This window comes from Mobula hypostoma, chromosome 7, assembly GCF_963921235.1.
Source record: "Mobula hypostoma chromosome 7, sMobHyp1.1, whole genome shotgun sequence".
Classification (NCBI taxonomy): domain Eukaryota; kingdom Metazoa; phylum Chordata; class Chondrichthyes; order Myliobatiformes; family Myliobatidae; genus Mobula; species Mobula hypostoma.
In genome coordinates, this window is record NC_086103.1 from 43,518,590 (window position 1) to 43,542,489 (window position 23,900).

The window sequence follows — 23,900 nt, forward strand, 5'->3', positions numbered from 1 at the left end:
TACTTCTACCCCATTTTTGGTCAGTGCATATAACTTGCATAAAATCTCCAATAAAATATCCTGTCTACTTTCTGATTTTCTTAATTTGATCGAGGTTAATGCAGATAAACTGAACAGATTACAGCCTTTTTGATATTATTTTCTTCTATCCAAGATAATATACTCAATATTGCCATTAATTCTGTTATATACACTGATAAATGGTTTGATGTTCTTTTCCTGATACTAGTTTTGCACTGAGGAATGTAGACTGCAATACCTCGGCTCCTCCGTCTTGCGGTATAGTGATTAATGAATGAATGACGTGTCGCTTGGTTTGTGGCCCCGCCTTCTTCTGACTGCGCACGCGCTTTGTTGCTGGGTTGAACAATTTGGTCCGGGGTGTCTCGGATATTGTCGAAATTGGGGAGATGATCAAAGGAATTTGTTGGTGGTCATTCTACGTGCTCTGAGAATCAGTGGGTTAATTGCATACAGGGTTTACGTCTAGCAGGTAAGTGAATTCGGAGGTTGCAGTGTTGCTGGAGGCTGGTTTGAGAAGCGGGAATGGTCACATTACTCCCGAAGGAGCGATCCAGACTGGCTTCGGCCCGCTTTTGCAAACATTCCCACTGGTTCCCGTGAGTAACACGGATGAGCCGACTGCACCAGCATCAAACGTACTTTACCTAACATTTTAAATAACTACTCTTATTTTGGGGCCTAACGTTGCTGATCCATATCCTCCTCTAAATGTGTTACATGTGTATGAACTTAACCTCCTAGATTGCTCGGAAAAAGAATATTGTGCGTTTTATGGAAAGACCCTGCAATATCGGTATACGTACTATGATCCATAGTGGAATTTGTTTTGTAAAATGCACAATTGGAACTAGAATAATAAATGCTGAACATGATCAAATCTGCAAGTAACTTCTTGCTTGAATTAGTTACAATTTTATATCCAGTTAAGGTCTTTTTGGCCATGCACGTGTAAGGTCATTTCTTGTATAATTTGTATCAGCTGTGGGTGCAAGGACGGCCTTTTTCATTTGCGTTAGAGGATTGGTCATTTGCCCCACTGAAGACAAGTTTGAAAATAAGGCTGGCATTTCGTGCATGAATTATTTGCACTGGCAGAAGTGACGTCTTTTGGACGAGGTTTTAAAATCTGCATGAGATGCCAACGGGCAATTTCAAACAAGAGTGAACGGAAGAAAATGTTAATTCTGGGTGCATAGCTAATATTTTTTCAATTAACATTCGATTAGGAAGTGCTGAAACAACTGTAATGGTGTCCAGGAAAGGATAGCGAAAACACATGTATAGATTTGTACAGGAAATGTTGGACTGTGAATCTAGTACTGGGAATTGATGGATTTGATCGATTTTTTTTTCAAATAATAAAGACCTAATGGTCAGAATGGCTGCCTCCTACGATGTAAATTTTCTACAATTCTTCAGATTTGGTATTTGTGGGAGTTCTGGCTGGTAAATTTGATTGTTACAGGGTACTGAGGAGTGTGGTAGAACAAAGGAATCTGGGAATGCAGGTTCGTAATTCGTTGAAAGTGGCATCACGGGTAGATAGATTTGGAAAGAAAGCCCTTGACACATTGCCTTCATAAATCAAATCAAAGTATTGAGTACAAGAGATAGGATGCTATGTTGAAGTTGTATAAGACATTTGTGAGGCCTAATTTGGATATTGAGTGCAGTCTTGGTCACCTACCTACAGGAAAGAGGTATACAAGGTTGAAAGAGTACAGAGAAAATTTACAAGGATGTTGCTGGGCCCGGAATATCTGATTTATAAGGAAAGATTGAATAGGTTTGGACTCTGTTCCTTGGCACATAGAAGATTCAGGGGAGTTTGATAGAGGTATACAGAATTATGAGGGTTATACATAGGGTAAATGCAAGCATGATTTTTTTTCACTGAGATTGGGTGGAACTACATCAGAGGTTGTGGGTTAAGGGTGAAAATTGAAATGTTTAAGGGGGACCTGGAGGTCGGTGGGAGTGTGGAGTGAGCTGCCAGCACAACTGGTGCAGGTGAGCTCAATTTCAACGTTTAAGCAAAGTCTAGATGGGTAGATGGATGGTTGAGGTATGGAGTGCTATGATCCCAGTGCAGGTCAATGGGAGTGGGCATTTTAAATACTTTGGCATGGACTAGATGGGCCAAGGGACCTGTTTCTGTGCTGTACTTTTCTATGACTAACAACATCCACTATCTCTCCTTTGAGGAAATAACAGGCAGCATAGACAAAGAACTGCAACAGATTTGTGAAGCAGGGTTTCCCCTGAAGGAAACCATGCAGAATTTGGTCTGTTTTATCATGTGCCTCCAAGTACGCTGAAACTTCATCCTCCAACATTTCCAAACCATGAAGTCAGACTAACTGGCCTGTAATTTCCTGTTTTTGCTCCGTCAAGGAGTGGAGTAACACTTTCAATTTTCCGGGGCTCAGGAATCATTCCAAAATCGAGTGATTCCTGAAGAGTGACTACCAATCTTCAGCTAACCTCTTTTAAAGCCTTTGGTTGTGGTGTACCTGATCCAGGTGACTCATCCACCTTCAGACCTTTCAGCTTCTCAAGCATCATCTCATTATTAATAGCTGCTACACTCAATTCTGCCCCGACATTTTTATAATTTCTGGCGTACTGCTCGTATCTTGCACAGTGAAGACTGATGCAAAATACTTAAGATTGTCTGCCATTTATTTGTCCCTCACCCGCGCCCCCCCCCGTTGCCATCTCCCAGGGTCATATCCACTATCATCTCTCTTTAGCTCAAAGTTTAAAAGTTCAAAGTATGTATACATTATACAATCTTGATGTTTGTCACCTTGCAAGTTGCCACAAAACAAAGAGACCCAAAGAAACTCATTGAACAGAAGAAGACTGTCAAACACCCAATGTGCAGAGAGGGGAAAACAAAACAAATGGTTCAATTGATGGAAGTATTTCCCACTCTGTGCACCTGCTTAATGTTCCAAGTGTACTTCATTGTTTGCATGTTACCGATGTCCAGAAATTGAGAAAACTACCGCATAACTCTGGAGATGTAAAGCATGGAAACAAGCCCTTCAACTCAACTCATCCATGCTGACCAATCTGCCTACCTAACCTTGTCCCATTTGCCTGCATTTAGCTTGTATCCCCTCTAGCTCTTCCCTGTCCAAATGTCTCAAGTGTTGTAATTTTACCCTCTTTTACACTTTCTTCTGACATCTTGTTCCATATACCCACCTTCATCTTTGTGGAAAAACATGCCCCTCTAATCCTGTTTAAATCTTCCCCTATTATCTTAAATTTTCTGTGCTCTCTACCTGTAGGCTGCTCTATCCTGGGGAATAGAACTGTGACTGTCCCTCACTGTGGCCTCACTAATGTCCCTCTTGATTTTATATACCTCTATAATGTCACCCTTCAACACTCTGGGTAGAAAAATCTTATAATTTGAGCCTTGTAGTGTCCTTGCGAACCTTTCTTGCATCCTTTCTGGTTTAATGACATTCTTGGTTTAACTAGGTGACCAGAACCACACAGAATACTCCAAGTGTGCTGTCACTGCAACTGTACATTCCAACTCCTGTACTCAATGCCTTGATTGACAAAGGTTGTGTTTGGTGTAATTGCCTTATCAACCTGTGTACCTGTTTCAGGGAACTATGTGCTTTCTGTTTTGATCTTTTCTACAACATTCTCCAGGGTACTGTCATTTAAAGTGCAAGTGCTGCCCCGGCTTAATTTAACAAAATGCAACGCTTAACAACTACCCAAGTAAAATTTCACTTGCCATTCCTTGACCCAGTTTCCCAATTGTTCAAGATCTTTTTTGTAATCTTGGATAACTCTTTCACTATCCACTTTTCCAGCTGGTTTTATGTCATTTGCAAATTTACCAATTATGCCAACATTCTTGTCCAAATCGTTAATATAAATGACAAACAACAGAGGGTCCAGCACTGATCCCTGCAGCACACCACTAGCCAAAGGTTTCCGGTATGAGGAAAACTCTCCACTAGATTAGATTAGATTATGAGGACACGCAGTCCTCTTTTATTGTCATTTAGTAATGCATGCATTAAGAAATGATACAATTTGTTCCTCCAGGATGATGTCACAGAAACACAAGACAAACTAAGACTAAAAAAACTGACAAAAACCACATAATTATAATATATAGTTACAACAGTGCAAAGCAATATCGTAATTTGACAAAGAACAGACCATGGGCACGGTAAAAAAAAAGTCTCAAAGTCTTTCAAAAGTCCCATCATCTCACGCAGAGACGGTTGAAGCGAGAAACTCTCCCTGCCATGAGCTTCCAGCGCCGCAAACTTGCCGATGCAGCATCCTGGAAGCACCCAACCACAGTCCGACTCTGAGTCTGTCCGAAACCTTCGAGCCTCCGACACCGAGCACCATCTCTGCTGAGCACTTCGACCCTGGCCCTGGTAATAGGCAAAGCGGAGGATTTGGGGCCTTCCCCTCCGGAGGTTCTCAATCACGCAGCAGCAGTGAAGCAGGCATTTCAGAAGTTTCTCCAGATGTTCCTCCGTGCTTCTCACGTCTGTCTCCATCAAATCAGGATTGTGCACAGCCCCTATTTAACAAATACGATATCAATTCAGAGCGGCCACGCCGCCATCTTCTCCTCCCCGACTCCTACTTTGTATCTAGTTAACAAGTTCACCCTGGATCCCACGTGATTTAACCTTCCCAAGGCCTTGTAGGCAACGTTGACTACTCTGCACTTGTCAAATATCTTGGTCACCTCTTGTGGCGGGGGAGGGAGGAATACTGAATCAAATTCATGCGACGTCTTTCTATGCACAAATCATAACCAAAAAATACTAGACAATGAAGATCTGAAATCGAGAAAAAGTGCTGGAAAAAGTAAGCAGCTCAGGCCACATCGGTGGTAAGAAAAATAATAAGTGTTTCACACCTGAACCCTTTCATCGAACAGAAAATGAGAGAATCCAATTAGACTAGATAGCTGAGAAGGTGGGGGAAGGCGAATGGAACAAAGGGAGTTTCTCTGATGTGTCAATTAAGCTTTTTTTGTCTGTGTAATATGCTGCTAATATTATAATGTACTATCTGCCCTACTGGGAAGAAAATCAACAGTGAGCAAAAATGACCAGTCCTGATAAAGTCAGAAAGAAATGTGGATTCACCTAAAGTTGTTTGATATTTTGCAGACTGCAATGCACACATTTTTTTTTCAAACAAGTTCTGTTCCTGAACATCTTAAAAATGGAATAGAAGAATCTTGTATTTAATTTAAAACTGCATATTTTTATTTTCCAGACCACATTAGCCCACTAGCAATCTATTCAGAATGCCAGCGGCAGAAGACCACAGTCAGGTAATCCGTGAGGTATGGGCAAATAACCTGGAAGAAGAAATGGGACAAATTCGTCTAATTATTCAGAAATACAACTATATCGCCATGGTAAGTTATTTTTGAACCACGTGAAAGTGTTTTTACTTTTGACTGCCTGATATCTTACTGTAAATGGAGTGGAGGGAAAAACACTGAGAATGAATTGAAGAAAGTATTGCAGTTTGACATACAAGTATAAGGTAGCCTCTGATGATTCAAATGTTGGGGATATTTGGACACTATGAAAATCAGGAATTATTGTGCAAGAAAGTGGCATGAAGACATGATGCTGTTGAATGGTGTGATACATATGAATGTCCTGATGGTCTTTATTGCTGAGTCAATTTAAGGAGCAATGAAGTACAAGTTGCAGGCACTGTTTTGTGTTAAAGTAATGGGTAGGGTCCTGCAAATTGATAATTAGTTAGGAAAAATGTTTGAGGATATCTTAACCTATTGAAAATATGTAATGTGGAAATTAAGCACAAATAAGAAAATTTCACTTTGAAGTCGAGAAGGAAGAATGTTTTATTGATTTTTTACATATGCAGTTTAATGCAACAACTAATAAAAAAAATTTGGTGTTTTTTTCACAACCATAAATTGACTTCACAGTCCATGAAGTGCTATTTCACCTGAAAGATGACATCACTGACTGTAAAGAACTGAATTATTTGTACAAAGTTCTGTGCTGGGGTTTAAATTGATATGATCGCTGACAGAGGCTTAACTAAAAGTATAACTACTTGGAACCGTATATTTATGTAACTGGTAGAAGAATTAAAACAGAGTTGAAGATCTCTTTATGCCTGGAGTGATGGGTCCAAAATACCTAGCATGTGGATGCTAGAATTTAAATAAAAATAGAAATTACTGGAACTACTGAGTAGGTTAGATTAGATTTGTTTATTAATCACACATACAGTACATCAAAACATATAGTGAACTGCATTGATGTATTAACAACCAATACAATCTGAGGATGTGCTGGGGGCATCCCACAAGTATTGGCAAAGTTTCATAACAGCATCTGCAGAGAATTGATTTTTCAAGTTTTTAACTTATCAGGTATTGTTAAGTGTCTGACTATCTCCAAAGTTTTGTTTTTTATTGTTCAGGCATTCTCTGTACATGGGTCTTCGTTATCGCGTTGTCCATTGCTGGCTGCTCATTCCTCAGTCATCAGTTCTGCTTAAGTGCCATCAAAACATGGAGGAGTCATTTACATGAAGTGATGACTCTTTCCATTTCGACCAGTGCTATCTGACCTCCTCAGCGTTCATGACATGCTGTTTTTATTTCAGATCTCCAGCACGTGCAGTGTTTATTTTTATTTTAGTTTAGTCGATCAACAGTGCTACTTTTTGTTTTGTTCTTCTAGGATACAGAGTTTCCTGGTGTTGTGGTAAGACCTATTGGAGAATTTCGAAGCACTGTAGATTACCAGTATCAGCTCCTACGATGTAATGTGGACTTGTTGAAAATCATCCAGCTAGGCCTGACATTCATGAATGAAAAACATCAGTATCCTCCTGGAATCTCCACTTGGCAGTTCAACTTCAAATTCAACCTCACGTATGTATCATAAATTCTGCCAAATCCACTTCTTTTTTTGGCCTTTTATAATGTACTCTGCTACTACATCGACTCAGGCCTAGGGGGCTGGCGTCGGGCACAATGACGGACTCTCCACTTCTCCCTCTCCCTCATCAGTGTGTTCAGTTCATCTACATTAGCCGTGCTGCTGACTTCTAGGAGCGTGTTGACCATAGACCAGGGTTCACCCTCCTGTGCTTGGGCTCTCATATGATGACTAGGCTGGCAGGTAGCTCGGGGTGGCGTAGACAGTGCCCTGCTAGTTGCAGTCTTCTCGCCTCGATTTTAGTGGAGAGCATCGGTAGGTTGTTAATAGAGCTCAACGTTCATCATGTGCTGTTGCCAACTCACTTCAAGAGCCATCCGGAGCATTTGTGTATAGCAACCATCTAGAGACTTCCGCATCATCTTGGTGAGTGTCCACGTCTCGCATCCGTACGTCAGAATGGACTCTATGACTGCTATGAAAATAATGTACTCCCATCTCTCATAAAAACTTAGTATTTTGCTGGTCTTAATTTTATTATTACTCTTACCTGCCTAAGATTTATGGATTGGACTGTAGTTCACTTGGGCTGTATCAGTTTTATGTTTTTATATTCTGTGTTTTTGCCTGTTCTTTCTCGTTGCCATTTGTGTGATTTTTTTTTGCATGTTGGGGGGGGTTTCTTGTTGCCATTTGCGCGATCTATTTTCTTTTTGCATATGGGATTTTGATCTTGTTGCCGTTCGTGCAATCTATTTTTTCTGTGCGTGGGGGGGAGGTTGATGGTTTTTCTTTGCAACACTCGCAACACGTCGGAGGAACTCAGCAGGTCGGGCAGCATCCGTGGAAAAGATCAGTTGACGTTTCGGGCCAGAACCCTTCGTCAGGACTGAAGGGGGAAGGGCAGAGGCCCTATAAAGAAGGTGGGGGGAGGGTGGGAAGAGAAGGCTGGTAGGTTCCAGGTGAAAAACCAGTAAGGGGAAAGATGAAGGGGTGGGGGAGGGGAGGCAGGGAGGTGATAGGCAGGAAAGGTGAAGAAAGAATAGGGGAAAACACAGTGGGTAGTAGAAGGAGGCGGAACCATGAGGGAGGTGATAGGGAGCTGGGGGAGGGGGCAGAGTGACATACGGATTGGGGAAGGGAGGGGGAGGGAATTACCGGAAGTTTTTCTTTGTTTTGTGGCTGTCTGGAGGAAATGAGTCTCAGAGCTGTATATTGCATACATACTTTTGGTAATAAATGTACCTTGAACCTTGACCAGCCACTTGACTATCAGTTTCCTTTTGTCCTATCCCAAAATACTTGCAATCCCTAGATAATGGTCAGAAACAATATTTCATTTCTCCCCTCCCCTTCCCTGGACAGCTGTGAATTGTAACTAATTACTGCTTTGACTGAGCTTGATAAATAAGTTACATATTTTACATGCTACATATTTGACAGTGCCATGTTGATTTATGTGATTAATAATAGACAAGCTAAACTTTGGCAATGTTGAGAGTGCCCAAGTGGACTTTGACTTGTATTTTATTTCCCTTAAAGTGATCCAGCTTTAAATCTTATTATAAAACAGGTGATTCTGGTAGGTTTTTGCAACAGTGAATTTTTCCACGCTATTGTAACCTTAAAAGGGTTAGGTAAGTTTATTTTTAAAGGTAGTAGATTTTCATTGACTTTCAGGGAGAAGGAGGTAGGAGAAAGATCAGTCAGTCATGATGGAATGTGGAACAGATTCAATGGGCTGAAGGGCCAAATTCTGCTCCTGTGTCTTATGAACTTTGATGTCTATAGTTTGGTCATTGATAATTTTGTAGCTTACAATTGGAGGAAAAGAATCCTTTTAAAAAACCTTTTGTTTTGTAGGGAGGATATGTACTCTCAAGAATCAATAGATCTGTTGAGGACTTCTGGGCTCCAATTCAAAAAGCATGAAGAAGAAGGGATTGAAACCTCTTACTTCGCAGAGCTGCTCATGACATCTGGGGTTGTCCTTTGTGATAATGTTAAGTGGCTTTCCTTTCACAGGTTAGTGCCTGCAAAGTTAATATTTGGAAATTCAGTTTAGTGTTTTGAACCACCTTTATGTAAATTCACTTCCAATTAAAGGTAAAGCTCTATTTTTGTGATAGTTAATTTACCATGTCCCTTTCCAAACAGGTCTGGTATGACAGATTTTCAATGCAGTGAATTTCCCCTGGTGTCTGAAATTAAAACGCTTTCAAAATTTGAATAGTGTTTCTTTTTTGGTAGTTTACCATATTCAGAACCAACCCAAATTACCATTCCCCAGAACTGCGTCTACTTGAATCATCAATCACTCTCAAATTGTTCTGCTTCATTATAAAAGAAAGGATCCCTCATGAAAGGAATAGTTCACATTTTCAGGAATTATACTGAGGAAGTATTCTGTAAGTGTTTTCATCCTTTTCATTTAACAAAAGATGTCAAAGCTTTTTTACAGGAGCCTTAACAAAGGAAAAAATAACTTATCTGCCCCAATATACCTTGTCATTGAAATAACAAAGATGCAAGTTTTATAGCAAAATGAAAAATGAGTAGGAGGGAATTCAAGGTTTTAAGATCCACATAACTGAAAGAACAGTCTCCATTAATGCAGCAATAAGTTATGGAAGTTAAAAGAACAGAACCGAAGGACCACAGATACAAGGTTGATAGGACTGGAAGAGTTTGAATCAATATGTTGCTTAATTGGAAGCCAGTATAGTGAGCCAGTGGATGCTAGTTCACTAACTCACTCAGAAACTGATAATTTTGCTGGGTTGATATTTACTAGAATGGTACAAGGTATGAAAGAGTTACACTTATGTAATATAATTTAATAATTGAAGAAAAGCAATAGCTGATAGATTTTTCTCATCAACTATTGATTTCTGCACCCTTTGAGGAAAGTATTGGGGAGCCAGGAAAGACGGAATCCTGGTTTAATATCACTGGCATACATTGTTAACTTTACGGCAGCAGTACAATACAAAACATGATAATAGAGAGAAAAAGAAAACTGAATTACTGTAAGTATATGTTAAATAGTTAAAATAAATAAGTAGTGCAAAAAAATAGGAAATCTTTAAAAAAGTAGTGAGATGGTGTTCATGGGTTCAATGTCCATTCAGAAATCGGATGGCAGAGGGGAAGAAGCTGATCCTGAATCATTGAGTGTGTGCCTTCAGGCTTCTGTACCTCCTTCCTGATGGTAGAAATGAGGAGAGGGCATGTCCTGGGTGGTGGAGGTCCTTAATAATGGACGCTACTTTTCTGAGGTAACTTTCTGAGTGAGTCAAAGTTCTGAGTGAACTTTGCATTGAAAATCACATTGAAAGTAAATATCACTGAGGTTTGTTTTTGAATATTTAAATTTTGAAATTTTTCAACCTGTTCTGAGGAAAATGTCTTTAAAATTTGAATCATATTCGGAACAGTGGGCACGTGGCCAAGTGGTTAAGGCATTGGATTAGCGACCTGAAGGTCGTGAGTTCGAGCCCCAGCCAAGGGAACGTGTTGTGACCTTGAGCAAGGCACTTAATCATATTGCTTTGACGACACTGGTGCCAAACTGTATGGGTCCTAATGCCCTTCCCTTGGACAACATTGGTGTCATGGAGAGGGAAGACTTGCAACATGGGCAACTGCTGGTCTTCCATACAACCTTGCCCGGGCCTGTGCCCTGGAGGGTGAAGACTTTCCAGGCGCGGATCCATGGTCTCGCAAGACTAACGGATGCCTTTATTCTGAACATTTCATTAAGAGTGAAAATTGTTTATATTGCAGTGGTTATGACTTCGGCTACTTAATTAAACTTCTAACCCACTCACGACTGCCTGAAGAAGAGCAAGAGTTCTTTGACATCCTACATTTGTTCTTTCCAGCAATCTATGATGTGAAATACCTGATGAAAAGCTGCAAAAGCCTAAAGGTACTACTTTAAAGCTGAACATAAATCACATGTTTTCTTGCTGTGCTGGTTATGAAATTAAACAATGTTAAGGGACATGATCATTAAGAGGTGTTAAATTAGCAAGTTCACTTTTAATCTTGCTGAAATTATTTCATGTAGATTCACAGAATAAGATTAGTCTTTGTATGTTTATATTTGTGAGTCGCCATTTTAACATGAGAGGAAGGATCAGAATTAGTCTCAGAGACTAGGCTTGAAAACAGTCTTACGGCACATTATGACTGACATGTAAAATTTGTTTTGCAGCAATAGCGTGATGTAAGACATAAAAAATTACTGTAAGCTGCAAAAATAAATAGTGCAGAAGAGGAATAATGAGATTGTGTTTATGGACTATTCTGGAATTTGATGGTGGACTGGTTTTGGTATGGCCTAGTATGTAAACACCAATATCCTTAAAAGGAAGAGTCTATAAAAAGTAGTCTGCTTCCCAGTTTGCAGCAGCAGGCTGGCAAAACAATTTGTAGGTCTCTTTTCTCATTCAGAGTGATTGAATTGCTTAAACCATTCAGTCTGAAAATTAGCAGCCAATTTTAAGAGTTAATGGATTTCTCCACAGGGCGGTCTACAAGAAGTTGCTGAACAACTTGAGTTGGAGCGAATTGGGAGACAGCATCAGGCAGGCTCAGACTCACTTCTGACAGGCATGGCTTTCTTCCGAATGAGGGAGGTATGAAAGTTACTTCTGTCATGAGAATTTTAAAAAAAATAAATTGATCGTAGTGTTACTGCCCTCACAGTGCATATGTACAAAGCTATGCAAGGAGTTAAACACAAGATAATATTTGTGGAAAGTTATTGCCTTTTCAAGGGCAAATGAAGAGAGGATGGAGATGGATGTCTTTCCACCATGTGCTTCAAGTTGAAATCCAAATTAACCTGTGCTGGAAATGATATTTTTAAAAAAAAACACAGCTTGCATATGGGAAATGATGTTCATTCAAAATGTATCTCTAGAGGCCACATGGTATCTCTGGGATGTCAAACTTAATGACTGAAGCTAAAAGTCAAATGATCTAACTAAGTGTTTGACGAAAGAAAGATAGTCTCAGAGATTGGGCTTGAAAACAGTCTTACTGCACAGTCTTTAACCATTCTCACTTTGAAAATACCAGCCTTGGTGATGTTTCTGGTGGAGATCAGCAAGAAGTGCTGGGCCAGTTAACCACGAGGAGAGGGTGAGCAAATTAGCTTGCCCTCTTGTGGCATGACCAGCCAGGTTGAGACCAGTAGTTCCATTGGCTCTTTGGGGTTGATTGCCCAATATTCTGGATTTGATTATATACATAACATGGAATCCTCTTATTCATTAAATGTATAGCCAAGCACAGCTTTGCTGTCAGTAGAGAATTTGATGTAATCTAGTCCTTTGATTATCATCTCTGCCATCTCAGCTGCTCGAATAGCAGCACCAAGTTCAAGTATGGCGAGATTTGATTTGGGAGCAAGCGTTAGTTGGCCCAGGATAAATACAACTGAACTATATCCAGTAACATCTGTGACCTTCAGATGTGCAACAGCAGCAATGGCTTTAGCTGACGCATCACAGAATACACAGGCCTCTTTCTTTTGAGCTGTAGGTAATGGAATTGTTGTGTAGCTTCTTGGAATCTTCAAACTTTTAAGATCCTGAAGAGAAAAACACCACTGTTATAGGGAGCGGGACATCCCATCTATGTGTCCATGATCAGCTCTCTCTTAACCTGAAGCTTCCCTGGATACTGACAGGAGCAGCAAACCCAAGAGGGTAAAATATGCTGTTGATGGTCGATGGCATGCCGTGCCGCATGAAGGATCTTTTGGTCTCAGTGACCTGGAAAGTAAGGGTGTCAGTAACAAGGCACCATCCAAGGCCCAGACTGTGCTGCATAGTTGGGAGGTCTGTCCAAGATCAAGATTCTGTGGACCTTTGGCCAGATCTTCAGATGGAAAACGTTGCATGACCTTATGCAGTCTGAGATTAGACTGCGCCAACCTGTCTATCATTACTTTCAGCATACTGACTGCTTCTTCTGCACTAGAGACTGATTAAAGTCCATCATCTACACAGAAATACCTTCCTAAGTACCTCCATAATTCAGTCCCAAGTTCCTTCTCTCCCTCAGCAGCTAGCCTCTTAAGTCTATAGATCACCACAGCTGTTGAGGTAGTTTACCCGATATATGAACTGTCATGTAGTTTTCCAGAATCCCATTGTCCAGTTGGTGGTCAGGAACCCACAAGAATCTGAGATCATCTCTATGATCCTCGCTCACTAGGAATCTGTGGCACATTTGTTCCATGTCTGCCATCACTGCGATGGACTCGGTTCTGAAGCGCATGAGGACCCCGAGCAGATCCCGCAAGAGAATGTTGTTCCTTTGAACTCTACACTTGAATCAAAGACCGTTTGTGTTTGTGCCAGTTTCTGGGATACCGAAATTGGGCAAATACCAGTTTTTTTTTGTTTGGACCTGGTGGAGGCACCAACTCTGTGATTGTTCATGAAGAGTCTCTCCCTGAACTTCTGCATAATGATCTTTCATTTCTGGTTTCCTTCTCATGTGCGTCCATGGAGCGTGAGTCGACTGAGGGCCTGCTCTGTTGCTTGGTAGGAGTTTTTCTGGCAAGTGAAAACGAAGGGGAGCTACCCAATTGTTTGACTCGCCTTTGTTCATGAATCGAAGGAAGTCCTCCTCTTCAAGGGAGGGTGCCGGCTTATCATCATCATCTGAGTGGCAGAAGACCAGCTTGCCTAAATCTGGTTAAGCAGAGGCAAGCATGTCAGGGTGCTTGGTTTGCTGACCTACAGTCTTCGCTTTCATACAGATTCCACTTTCACAGGGTCTGAAATGTTCTCCAGGACATGAGTCTTGAATGCTCTGACAGTGGGCAGATGAGCACCAACAGGGCAGACTTCAGCTACTGTGACCCAGCCCAGGTCCAGTCGTTGGGCATGGGGTGCACTGTGCTGACCATTGTGCGGTTCACGTACTACGTTATGTACACGGATGGTGTCTGCCAAACAACAGGAGAATCTCAGCAGAAGTGTTAAGTGTGGGGGGGGTCTTGTCGGCTATGGTCTTAAGATGTGAATGACTGCTTGTAACTTTAGGAGTTGGAACTTCAGCCCTGTTACTGCGATATGGTTACACTCAAGTGAGGGTTAGCAAAATTAAGCAGACTTTCTCTCCTATTGAATCCACAACAAATCCACTGGCTCTTTTTCTGATAACTTCTGATGGAGAAACAGAACTTTGAATACTGAATGAATATGAAGAATGTTGATTTTTTTGCTGAAACTACTTTTCTCTGATCATCTAATATCACATGTTCCTTTGTTTTTGCTGAGGATGTTGGCTGGACATATTTTAGAACAGAATTTGCCTTGGACCCCTATCCCACATACCTCTGTGCATGAGGAGGTGGCTACATCTGATGGACGATGAGCTGGCTCCCCACTGTGCTCTGCTGGGATGTGCTGGAACCAGTCGTAGACCAAGGTGCTGGCCCTGAGTGGAGTGCTGAAGTGTGCTGGTCACTGTTGAACTCAGTGTAGTGTATGATAACTTCACAGTTCTTTTGCTTAGTGTGCTGATGAAGCACCATACTTGAAACATATTGAGTGCTCCTTTAGAAAGTGTTCCAGTCTGCAAAGTGTTTTTTCTCTGAATCCCCTGTATCTCCTTAAGGGGTGAGGTTTCTTTTGGACAAGGAATTGTCTATCGGGGTTCATGATAGAGTTTTCTATTTCAGCTTTGCTGGGTTTTTTGGTTTTCAAAGATTCAAAGCACATTTATTATTAAAGAATGTATAAATTATACATCTTGAGATTTGTCTGCCTACAGGCAGCCACATGCTTTTGATGGAGAATGAGGTATTGTCAGAAGTTGAAAGCAGACACCTTCTGAAAATGCAATACTAGGGTCATTTTGCATTTCTGCGTAGTGGTAGACTAATTCCACAAAGAATGAAAATGGCAGATAGGTGGCATGGTGCTCCATTTTATACTTAAACCCTCCAGTTATCCACTGTTCTTTAATGTTGTTCAGTAGTTTCTCCACTATGTAAGGTTTATTGCTCTCGCTGTGTTCAAGAAACTCGGCCCTAGCAGGCAACCCTTGTTTTTCGCAGCTTGCAGTTCTGACAACAGATATACAAACTCCTGTAGCTTCCACAGTTCTTTGTGAGAGGTTTTGAAAATTATTGAGTCTGCTGAAGGGAGATTCTTTGATTGCCTCTGGGAGAGGCATAAGATTTGTCCATCCTCTTGCCACAGCAGTTGTAAACCCGTAGCTGGATTATTAATGTGAACTGCTGTAACCCTTGCGTGTTTGTAGTGACTTCCTGCCAAGCCACTTGCAGAGAAGGTCTAGCTCTTCGCTAGGTTTGACATTTAGTCCTTCCATGGGATTGCAATAACTTGACTTCCAGGACTGATAACTAGCAGACTAGTTGTTGAACACTTTTAGTCCTGCTGTGACTAGGTCTCAATAAGCCAGATACCAAATCAAATCTAATGCACCTGCGGCTTCTGAATGTGACCGTCGCGGAGGCTGGTTTGGTAAATGTGTGTCCTGGGATAGATGGAAGTTCAGTCTGTCCATGTCCGTGCAGGTGGGATTGGCGTCAATAGCAATTCCTGACTGAGGTGTTTGCTATGGTGGGATTGCAGAAAGGGGTGTGATGAGTCTTTGCTGTAGACAGCGACTGTGTTTTGCATCTTGGTCCTGAGGTACACTGTTTTGTTTGGCCGTGTGCGTGGTTATTAGTGTATGGTTGAACAATAATTAAACTTGAACTTGAACTTATCCATATATGTTTCAAGTTAATAAAAGAACAGTGGTTGGCAGTTTATCTGGGGAAAGGAAAACTCTGATCTGAAAACCTCCGCTCTCTTGTGGGTATACGCACTCATGGGGGAGGCTTTTTGAGTAAACCCTGTGGGGGTGGGGGGGCTGGGAACCTACAATGTTGCTGGTGCCAAACGGCTGTTCCTTTTGATCTGTCATCTGCGTGGATGGGGGTGGGGGGTGGGGGTGGGGCTGCTGCATGTGCAACAGCTTGGTCTCCGTCGTGTACTGGCTTGACTTGTGTATCACATAGACAGCTAAGACACAATATCCATGGTCGACCCCGACCGAGAGCAGGCCTCAGCTATTGGTTTAGTCTGCATTGCTCAAAGAAATACAAATTTCAGTGGACTGTTGAGACTTTATTAGAAAGAAGATCTTCTGGGAGCACTTGTACTAATTGTTGTAATTACCGTTGCCCAGTTATAAATCTTACAAGTTGAATGCCACACCATCAAAGTACACAGAAATCATGCATTTGAATGATCTCCTTAGTGGCGCAGTAAAAATATTTCAGTTGGATAACTCATTGACTTGATTGTGACCTCAGTAATTTAACGTGAGTTGATCAGAATCTAATCTTGTCTGCGAAATAGTCTTCGGGAATGAACCTAGTAAGACATTTGCATGATGGTGAAAGTTTATTGTTACATATTTATACCATACCGTCTAGACTTCTGTGTCACTACAGTTTTATTTACATTCGTAAATGCTGGTAGAAATTTTAACAAAGGAGCCTCATTTTGATGAACATATTAGACGATTATTTAATAGGCAGCGTATTGTCTTTTAACTTATGGGTTTGAAATTTTTGTTCCAGTTCCAGCTCAATTTGAGGTAAATTATTCACTTGATATAGCCTTGATGATCTGATGTTCTAGTCTAGGAATTTTGAACTGGACGGTTTTAGTTCAAAGCAAAAAAACTTTACAACTTTTAGCATTTTATTCGAGTCACAGAAAAATAATAAGTGCTACATTGTATATTTCCCTAACACAGATGACCAGTCTTGACTGAAATAAATCAAGATTCTTTCTAACAGTAAAAATAGTGCTTACAAAATTATTCTTCCTCTACATTTGGGTTTATGGAATTTATAGCCAAAAATACATTTTGATAATATTTAGTAAGATGCTGTGGCTGTTGTGACAGCAAAGCATGACTGATTCTCTGTTTTACTCACCACTATCTAAGACAGCTGCTGCTTCATACACCTTTGCCTCCGCTGAGGCAGTCTCGGCTTCAGGCTCTTCCTTGAGTGCACTTAATATGGCCTCCACATGTGCTCTCTCCATGCCTGTCTGAGCTGCTTCTATTTGCATCTCAACTTTTCGCTTGGCATAAGTCGGTCATTCTTGCTGCTTTAGCACTGACACAGGCTCTTGCTGCATCTATATTATGCTAATGTGCATTTGGCAATCGATGTTGCTCGACATTGGTGACATTGTCATCAGTGGCATTCAGACACTTACCCAGTTTGAGGGTGATGCCTTTGAAGACCAGTTATCTTTTCACTCTACTGCCCGCGCAGTGTGTGTGTACAAAGCTATGCAGCGAGTTAAACACCTTTTCAAAAATTACCCGGAACAGAAGCTTTCTTCAGTGTTTTAAACGAGACCTTACTCGTGAAAAGATATTGCAGCCTCAAGAGCAAATGGAGGATGGAGGTGGATGTCTTTCTATCATGTACTTTAAATCTAATCCAAAGTAACCTGCACAGGAAATGGTATTTTTAAAAAACTTATGTACAGGAAGTAATGTTCATACAAAATGTACTGCACCTCTAGAGACCAGAACAATACTATTAAATGTGTTCCATTCATTGGAGATTTAAGAGACATGTTTTTCCTGTTTTGTTTTTTTCTATGTTTCCAATTTCATGCCTGGAGTTCCTGAGTATTGCATCAGATATATAAACCCCATTTCCAGAAAAGTTGGGATATTTTCCAAAATGCAATAAAAACAAAAGTCTGCGATATGTTAATTCACGTGAACCTTTATTTAACTGACAAAAGTACAAAGAAAAGATTTTCAATAGTTTTACTGACCAACTTAATTGTGTTATTAAAAGGAAAGGTGATGTAACACAATGGTAAACATGCCTTGGTCCCAACTTTTGTTGAGTGTGTTGCAGCCATCAAATTCTAAATTTGTGTATGTTTACAAAATACAATTAAGTTGGTCAGTAAAACTATTGAAAATCTTTTTCTTTGTTCTTTTGTCAGTTAAATAAAGGTTCACGTGAATTAACATATCGCAGACTTTTGTTTTTATTGCATTTTGGAAAATGCAATTTCTGGAAATGGGGTTTGTAATTTTCATGATCTCCTAGATGGAGACCCAGTAAAGAAGAAAATGTTGTGCTTTGTGGCGCTTTTCTCTTGCCTTATTCTTAAGTAGATTCTAGCTTCTTTGTTCCATGCATAGAAACAATAATATTACTCCGTGGAGAGCCAAAAAGATTTCATGAGCTCTGCTGTCTGTAGACAACTTTAATTTAATCTGTTACTGTGTGATGCTCGAATGGAACAACCAGCAAAGCAGTGTATCAGAATTAGTACTTTTTATGTTCTTTATGCAGTTCTGTAAAATTGCTTCTGGACAGATTGAACAGAATATAAATAAATGAATTGACACTAGCAGATAATAATCAGCTGAGGCATGCCTATACTTTTAGTCCTTTCTCCTGAAATTACGGAAAAATTATTTTCCTATATATAAGTCACACCTAATGGGATGCGTATATAACTCTGAACAAGTGGTTGATTTACTGCAAGAAGTGGTGACTGGTTATTATACTTGTCCACTAAAGTCATTGACCAAGTTTATTGTCACTTCAGGAAAGTGTCATTCTGTTTAACCTTTGGATTTTATTGTACAGAAATACCACTGCACAGATGTCTAAAGAGCTGGGGGTTTATTAACATCATAAGTAATCAAGAAATGATTCTTGTTTGTGTTAAACCTTGTATTAGCATAGTTGAGCCTTTGGATTAGAGTGGAGTGTGCAGTGGAGTTGCCCAGAGGCTGGTAAGAAGATCATTGACTTATTTATATACATGACTTGGAATTAAGTGCAGAGTTTCCAGATTTTCAGATGACACATAAGGTGAAGTTTTCTTTCGTGAACTATGAGGATAATAACATGAGATAGATGGCAGATGAAGTTTAATGCTGAACAATGTGAAGTTTTATATTATAATAAGGAAATGAGAAGAGGCAAAATAAACTAAAGGGCACAGTATTATAGGAACAAACATCTGGGGATTTGTGCGCAGAGTATTGAAAAGTGCAAGGCAGGTTGAGAAAGAGATTAAAAAGAAACAAAATACTGAGCTTATTTATGGGGCAAAAGTAAGGAAGTCATGATGAACCTCAATATTGATTTGGCCACAACTGAAATTTTCTGTCTAGTTCTAGATGGACAATTTAGAAAAGATAACAATTTTGTAGAGGGTATTTAACATTTACTGAATGAGTCCAACACAATGGAGTTTTGTTATGTAGACAAATGGGAGAAGCCATGGTTGTTCTCAATAAGGAGTACTGAAAAGGACTTCTAAAAGAGCTGTTTTAAAATTGTGAAGGATGTATGCAGAATAAAAAGGCAGAAGGGTGAAGAATCAAGGAGCACAGAATGAAGCTTTGCAAAAGAAACAAGAGTTACATGAGGAAAAACTTCTATACTTCTGGATTTGATGGGACAAATTGCCACCACCTGTTTGAGACAATTTTGAGATATCATTCTTTTTTTTTAAATGTGATTGTTCCTGTACTGTGCCATACAGATTTTGAATTCCTGGTATTGGTGGAGGCTACAAGCCCATCCTTAATATTTGTGCTTTTATTTTTCAGTTATTTTTTGAAGACAACATCGATGATACAAAGTACTGTGGACATTTATATGGCCTTGGGTCGGGTTTTACAAACAACCATAATGGGACAGCGGGTATATCGGAAGAAGAAACCAACATCAAACAACACTGACCTTAGCTGAGATATTTTACCAACTCTTTGTTTTTAACAGACATTTTAATACAGAATGAATGTTATTCTCTTTGCACAATTTTTGGAAATATTTTGCTGAATATTTTAATAAGACTGGACATTCAAAGTATAAAACATTTATAAATGCTATCCTGCGGTCTTTTTTTAAAAATAAATTTAAGTCACAGAAGGGAAACAAAGGTTGATGTTAATCTGCCAAGAATTAGTGGAGATATTTCAATTTTTTGCTGAAATGCTTATCTTCTGCTTTACTTCTCTTACCAACTAATTTTCATGGTGTACTCTAGAGCCTTAACACCATTAACATTTGCAAAGATGGGCATTTATGAGAATTGTTTGCATATCCATTCCTAAACGCATTCGTTGTCTGAGTGGTAAACTGTTATGGGTGTAAAATGGCCTCAGCACCAGTATTTTCATTGGATTAGTGTTTATCTTGCAATACAGTATTCACAAAATAATTCACTGGCATCGAGGGTGACATTTATATGTCTTGAGAGAGAAACTGCAGACCAGTAGCAATATAGAAATCTTAAATTGTCATTGTTCTATTCAATTGGTTTAGGCAGTAAAATGCAGGAAAATCAACTGTGAGTTTAATGTGTTTTGGATGGTTACTGGTCTTCAACACGAATTGGGTTATTTAAAATTAATTATTCCTCTTCATATTTTTATTAGAAACCTGTTATAGATGGTAATACTGCTCAAAAGGAAAAAAGATAAGAATTTTTGTGTCAGCACTTTTTAACAAAACTGTAGTTCTTGTTTTCATCAACAAATACAAATAACACTGCAAACATGCATTATCATTCAAGCAACACACAAAAGCTGTTTATATCCTAAATCTGAAAGTGATAAATAGCACTAGTTTGAGCCCGATCTTCCATTATGACATGGATTAGATGGCAAGATATATGATCTGTTTTGTGTTAGAGTTAATTGCTCCATTAATATCACAAATCATAAATTGATCCATCATAAATTTACTAAATATCACAGCTTGTCAAAGGTCAAAATTTAATAATGTTAATTTTACTGTGTGACAAATATATTTGCAGATTTTAATAGTTGAGCGAAGTCTCTGAAGTATTTTTAATTATAAATGCTTAATTTACTTCAGCTCATAAAATTAATCTTGTAAAATGTTATTTTAAGACTCGGTGCTTGATATGAGATTGGAGTCAATTGGTTTTGTGAACCTTCCTCCACTGATCTATTTTGTAAGAATTAACTAATTTGTAATTATTTTAATACTTCAAGCCAAGCTATCCATCTTTAAAAAAGATCCAGAACCAATGTATTTTAAATAAGTTTGTAAATTAGATATTTGTTCTTTCATGGACTTGATGTGTAAACTTGATACAGTGGCATGCAGAAGTTTGGGTACCCCTGGTCAAAATTTCTGTTACTGTGAATAGCTAATTGAGTAAAAGATGACCTGATTTCCGAAAGGCATGAAGTTAAAGATGACACATTTCTTTAATATTTTAAGCAAGATTACTTTTTTTTTCTCCATCTTTTACAGTTTCAAAATAACAAAAAAGGAAAAGGGCCCGAAGCAAAAGTTTGGGCACCCTGTACTTAGTAACACCCCCTTTGGCAAGTATCACAGCTTGTAAACGCTTCCTGTAGCCAGCTAAGAGCCTTTCAACTCTTGTTTGGGGCTCTTCACCCATTCTTCCTTGCAAAAGGCTTTTAGTTCTGTGAGATTCTTGGGCTGTCGTGCATGCACTGCTCTTTTGAGGTCTGTCCACAGATTCTTGATGATGTTTAGGTCAGGGGACTGTGAGGGCCATGGCAAAACTTCCAGCTTGCACCTCTTGAGGTAGTCCATTGTGGATTTTGAGGTGTGTTTAGGATCATTATCCTGTTGAAGAAGCCATCCTCTTTTCATCTTCAGCTTTTTTACAGACAGTGTGATGTTTGCTTCCAGAATTTGCTGGTATTTAATTGAATTCATTCTTCTCTCTACCAGTGAAATGTTCCCCATGCCACTGGCTGTAACACAAGCCCAGAGCATGATCGATTCACCCCCCATGCTTAATAGTTTGAGAGGTGTTCTTTTAATGAAATTCTGCACCCTTTTTTCTCCAAACATACCTTTGTCATTGCGTCCAAAAAGTTCTATTTTAACTTCATCAGTCCACAGGACTTGTTTCCAAAATGCATCAGGCTTGTTTAGATGTTCCTTTGCAAACTTCTGACACTGAAGTTTGTGGTGAGGACGCAGGAAAGGTTTTCTTCTGACGACTTTTCCATGAAGGTCATACTTGTGTAGGCGTCACTGCACGGTAGAACAGTGCACCACCACTCCAGAGTCTGCTAAATCTTCCTGAAGCTCCTTTGCAGTCAAACGGGGGTTTTAATTTGCCTTTCTAGCAATTCTACGAGCAGTTCACTCGGAAAGTTTTCTTGGTCTTCCAGACCTCAACTTGACCTCCACCGTTCTGTTCAATGCCATTTCTTAATTACATGACGAATTGAGGAAACGGCTACCTGAAAACACTTTGCTATCTTCTTATAGCCTTCTCCTGCTTTGTGGGCACCATTTATTTTAATTTTCAGAGTGCTAGGCAGCTGCTTAGAGGAGCCCATGGCTGCTGTTCGTTAGGACAAGGTTTGAGGAGTCAGGGTATTTATAAAGCTTTGAAATTTGCATCACCTGGCCTTTCCTAACGATGACTGTGAACAAGCCATAGCCCTAACAAGCTAATTAAGGTCTGAGACCTTGGTAAAAGTTATCTGACAGCTCAAATCTCTTGGGGTGCCCAAATTTTTGCATGGTGCTCCTTTCCTTTATTTTCCACTTTAAAATTGTACAAAACAGAAATAATACACTAATCTTGCTTAAAATTTTGAAAAGAATGTTTCATCTTTAACTTTATGACTTTTGGAGATCAGTTCATCTTCTACTCACTTAACTATTCACAGTAACAGAAATTTTGACCGGGGTGCCCAAACTTTTTCATGCCACTGTATATTAATAAGAAAGAATGGTATATTACAAAAATGTTAAAATACTTTTAATTACAGTTAATTTGTGAATGTTAGTATATAAACTCATTCTGGAGGCAAAATAGAAACAGCTTAAAGTATATTAATACTACTTAAATTTTATGTTGGAGTTAAATTTTGCCATTTAATCATGCCTTCATTATTTGTTTTTTCAATATACAACCCTTGGATTACTGCAGTTCATTGCTCCCGTCCAGGGCTATGTCTGATTTTTATTTGCAGGATCTGCTGTGGCTGAAGTCTGGGAGTGGAGGATCAGCTGTGATGGAGGCTCAAGGTTAGGAGAGAGTCAGGTTATGTGTCCCATTGCAGTGGAATAGAACCTACAATTTTCCACAGTATTGCAAGTAGGCAGGTCGTTTATCAGTTATTCTTAGCAATTCCGAGATGTTTTGCTAGGGTTGGTTCTCTGTGATCTAGGAATACACAACATGACATGGAAGATTGACTTAAATGTCTTGAAGCACATGCATTAAAGTGATTGTACCATTTTGCTGCAACAGAAGGCATCGTTTAATGATCATGTTTGCACAAAATTTAATCACATGAGGAAGGAATCCACTTTCCTTGAGTGTCTATAGTAAATGAGATCTTTTTTTTAAGGCTTTGAAAGGTGATGTGGGATCCCTTAAGTTTCTCTGATTTCCTCCATCGTTCCAGACACATACGATTAGGTTGTGGACATGCCAGGTTGGCACCAAGAGTGTGGTAACACTTGTGGGCTGCCCAGTACAATCCTCGCTGTTTTGATCTGACACAAGTGAAGTTCAGTGTATGTTTCCATGTTATTGATGTTCATGTGACAAATAAAGCGCATCTCTTTTAAAAGATAGGTGGGGTGAGTGTTTGTATTGATACATGATAAAAATGTGACTGAGAAGGGCGAGTCTGGGTTCTTAATATTTCTTATACAGTGTGTTCTGGAGAGATGCAGATTTTAAAAAAAAACACAAACACAAAGTGCTGGAAGAATTCAGCAGGACAGGCAGCATATAAAGAGGGAAATGGACAGTCTGTTTTGGGTCAAGACCCCTTATTTCGACGAAATTCTTTTGAGGGTCCAAAAAGGAAAGTTGATGAAGGAAGTTCAATTGTATAAGTCATAAT

The 23,900-nt window shown here is 39.6% G+C and overlaps 1 protein-coding gene across 1 annotated transcript; it reads left to right on the forward strand.

The window, feature by feature from the left end:
- The first annotated feature begins 352 nt into the window (after positions 1-352).
- Positions 353-23,602, forward strand: LOC134349276 (CCR4-NOT transcription complex subunit 7-like). The gene is made up of 7 exons (XM_063053341.1): positions 353-493; positions 5,308-5,452; positions 6,765-6,958; positions 8,829-8,990; positions 10,752-10,896; positions 11,498-11,608; positions 19,626-23,602. The coding sequence occupies exons 2-7, from the start codon at positions 5,339-5,341 to the stop codon at positions 19,755-19,757; spliced, it is 858 nt and encodes a 285-aa protein (XP_062909411.1). The 5' UTR covers positions 353-493; positions 5,308-5,338; the 3' UTR covers positions 19,758-23,602.
- The last annotated feature ends 298 nt before the right edge of the window (positions 23,603-23,900 follow it).

What these genes read in the sequence shown, in the direction of transcription:
- LOC134349276 (XM_063053341.1), top strand. Translation starts at nt 5,339, where the DNA reads ATGCCAGCGGCAGAAGACCACAGTCAGGTAATCCGTGAGGTATGGGCA. An exon ending in AACTTCAAATTCAACCTCAC is followed by an intron (nt 6,959 to 8,828) that starts GTATGTATCATA and finishes TTTGTTTTGTAG; the next exon opens with GGAGGATATGTACTCTCAAG. An exon ending in AAGTGGCTTTCCTTTCACAG is followed by an intron (nt 8,991 to 10,751) that starts GTTAGTGCCTGC and finishes TTTATATTGCAG; the next exon opens with TGGTTATGACTTCGGCTACT.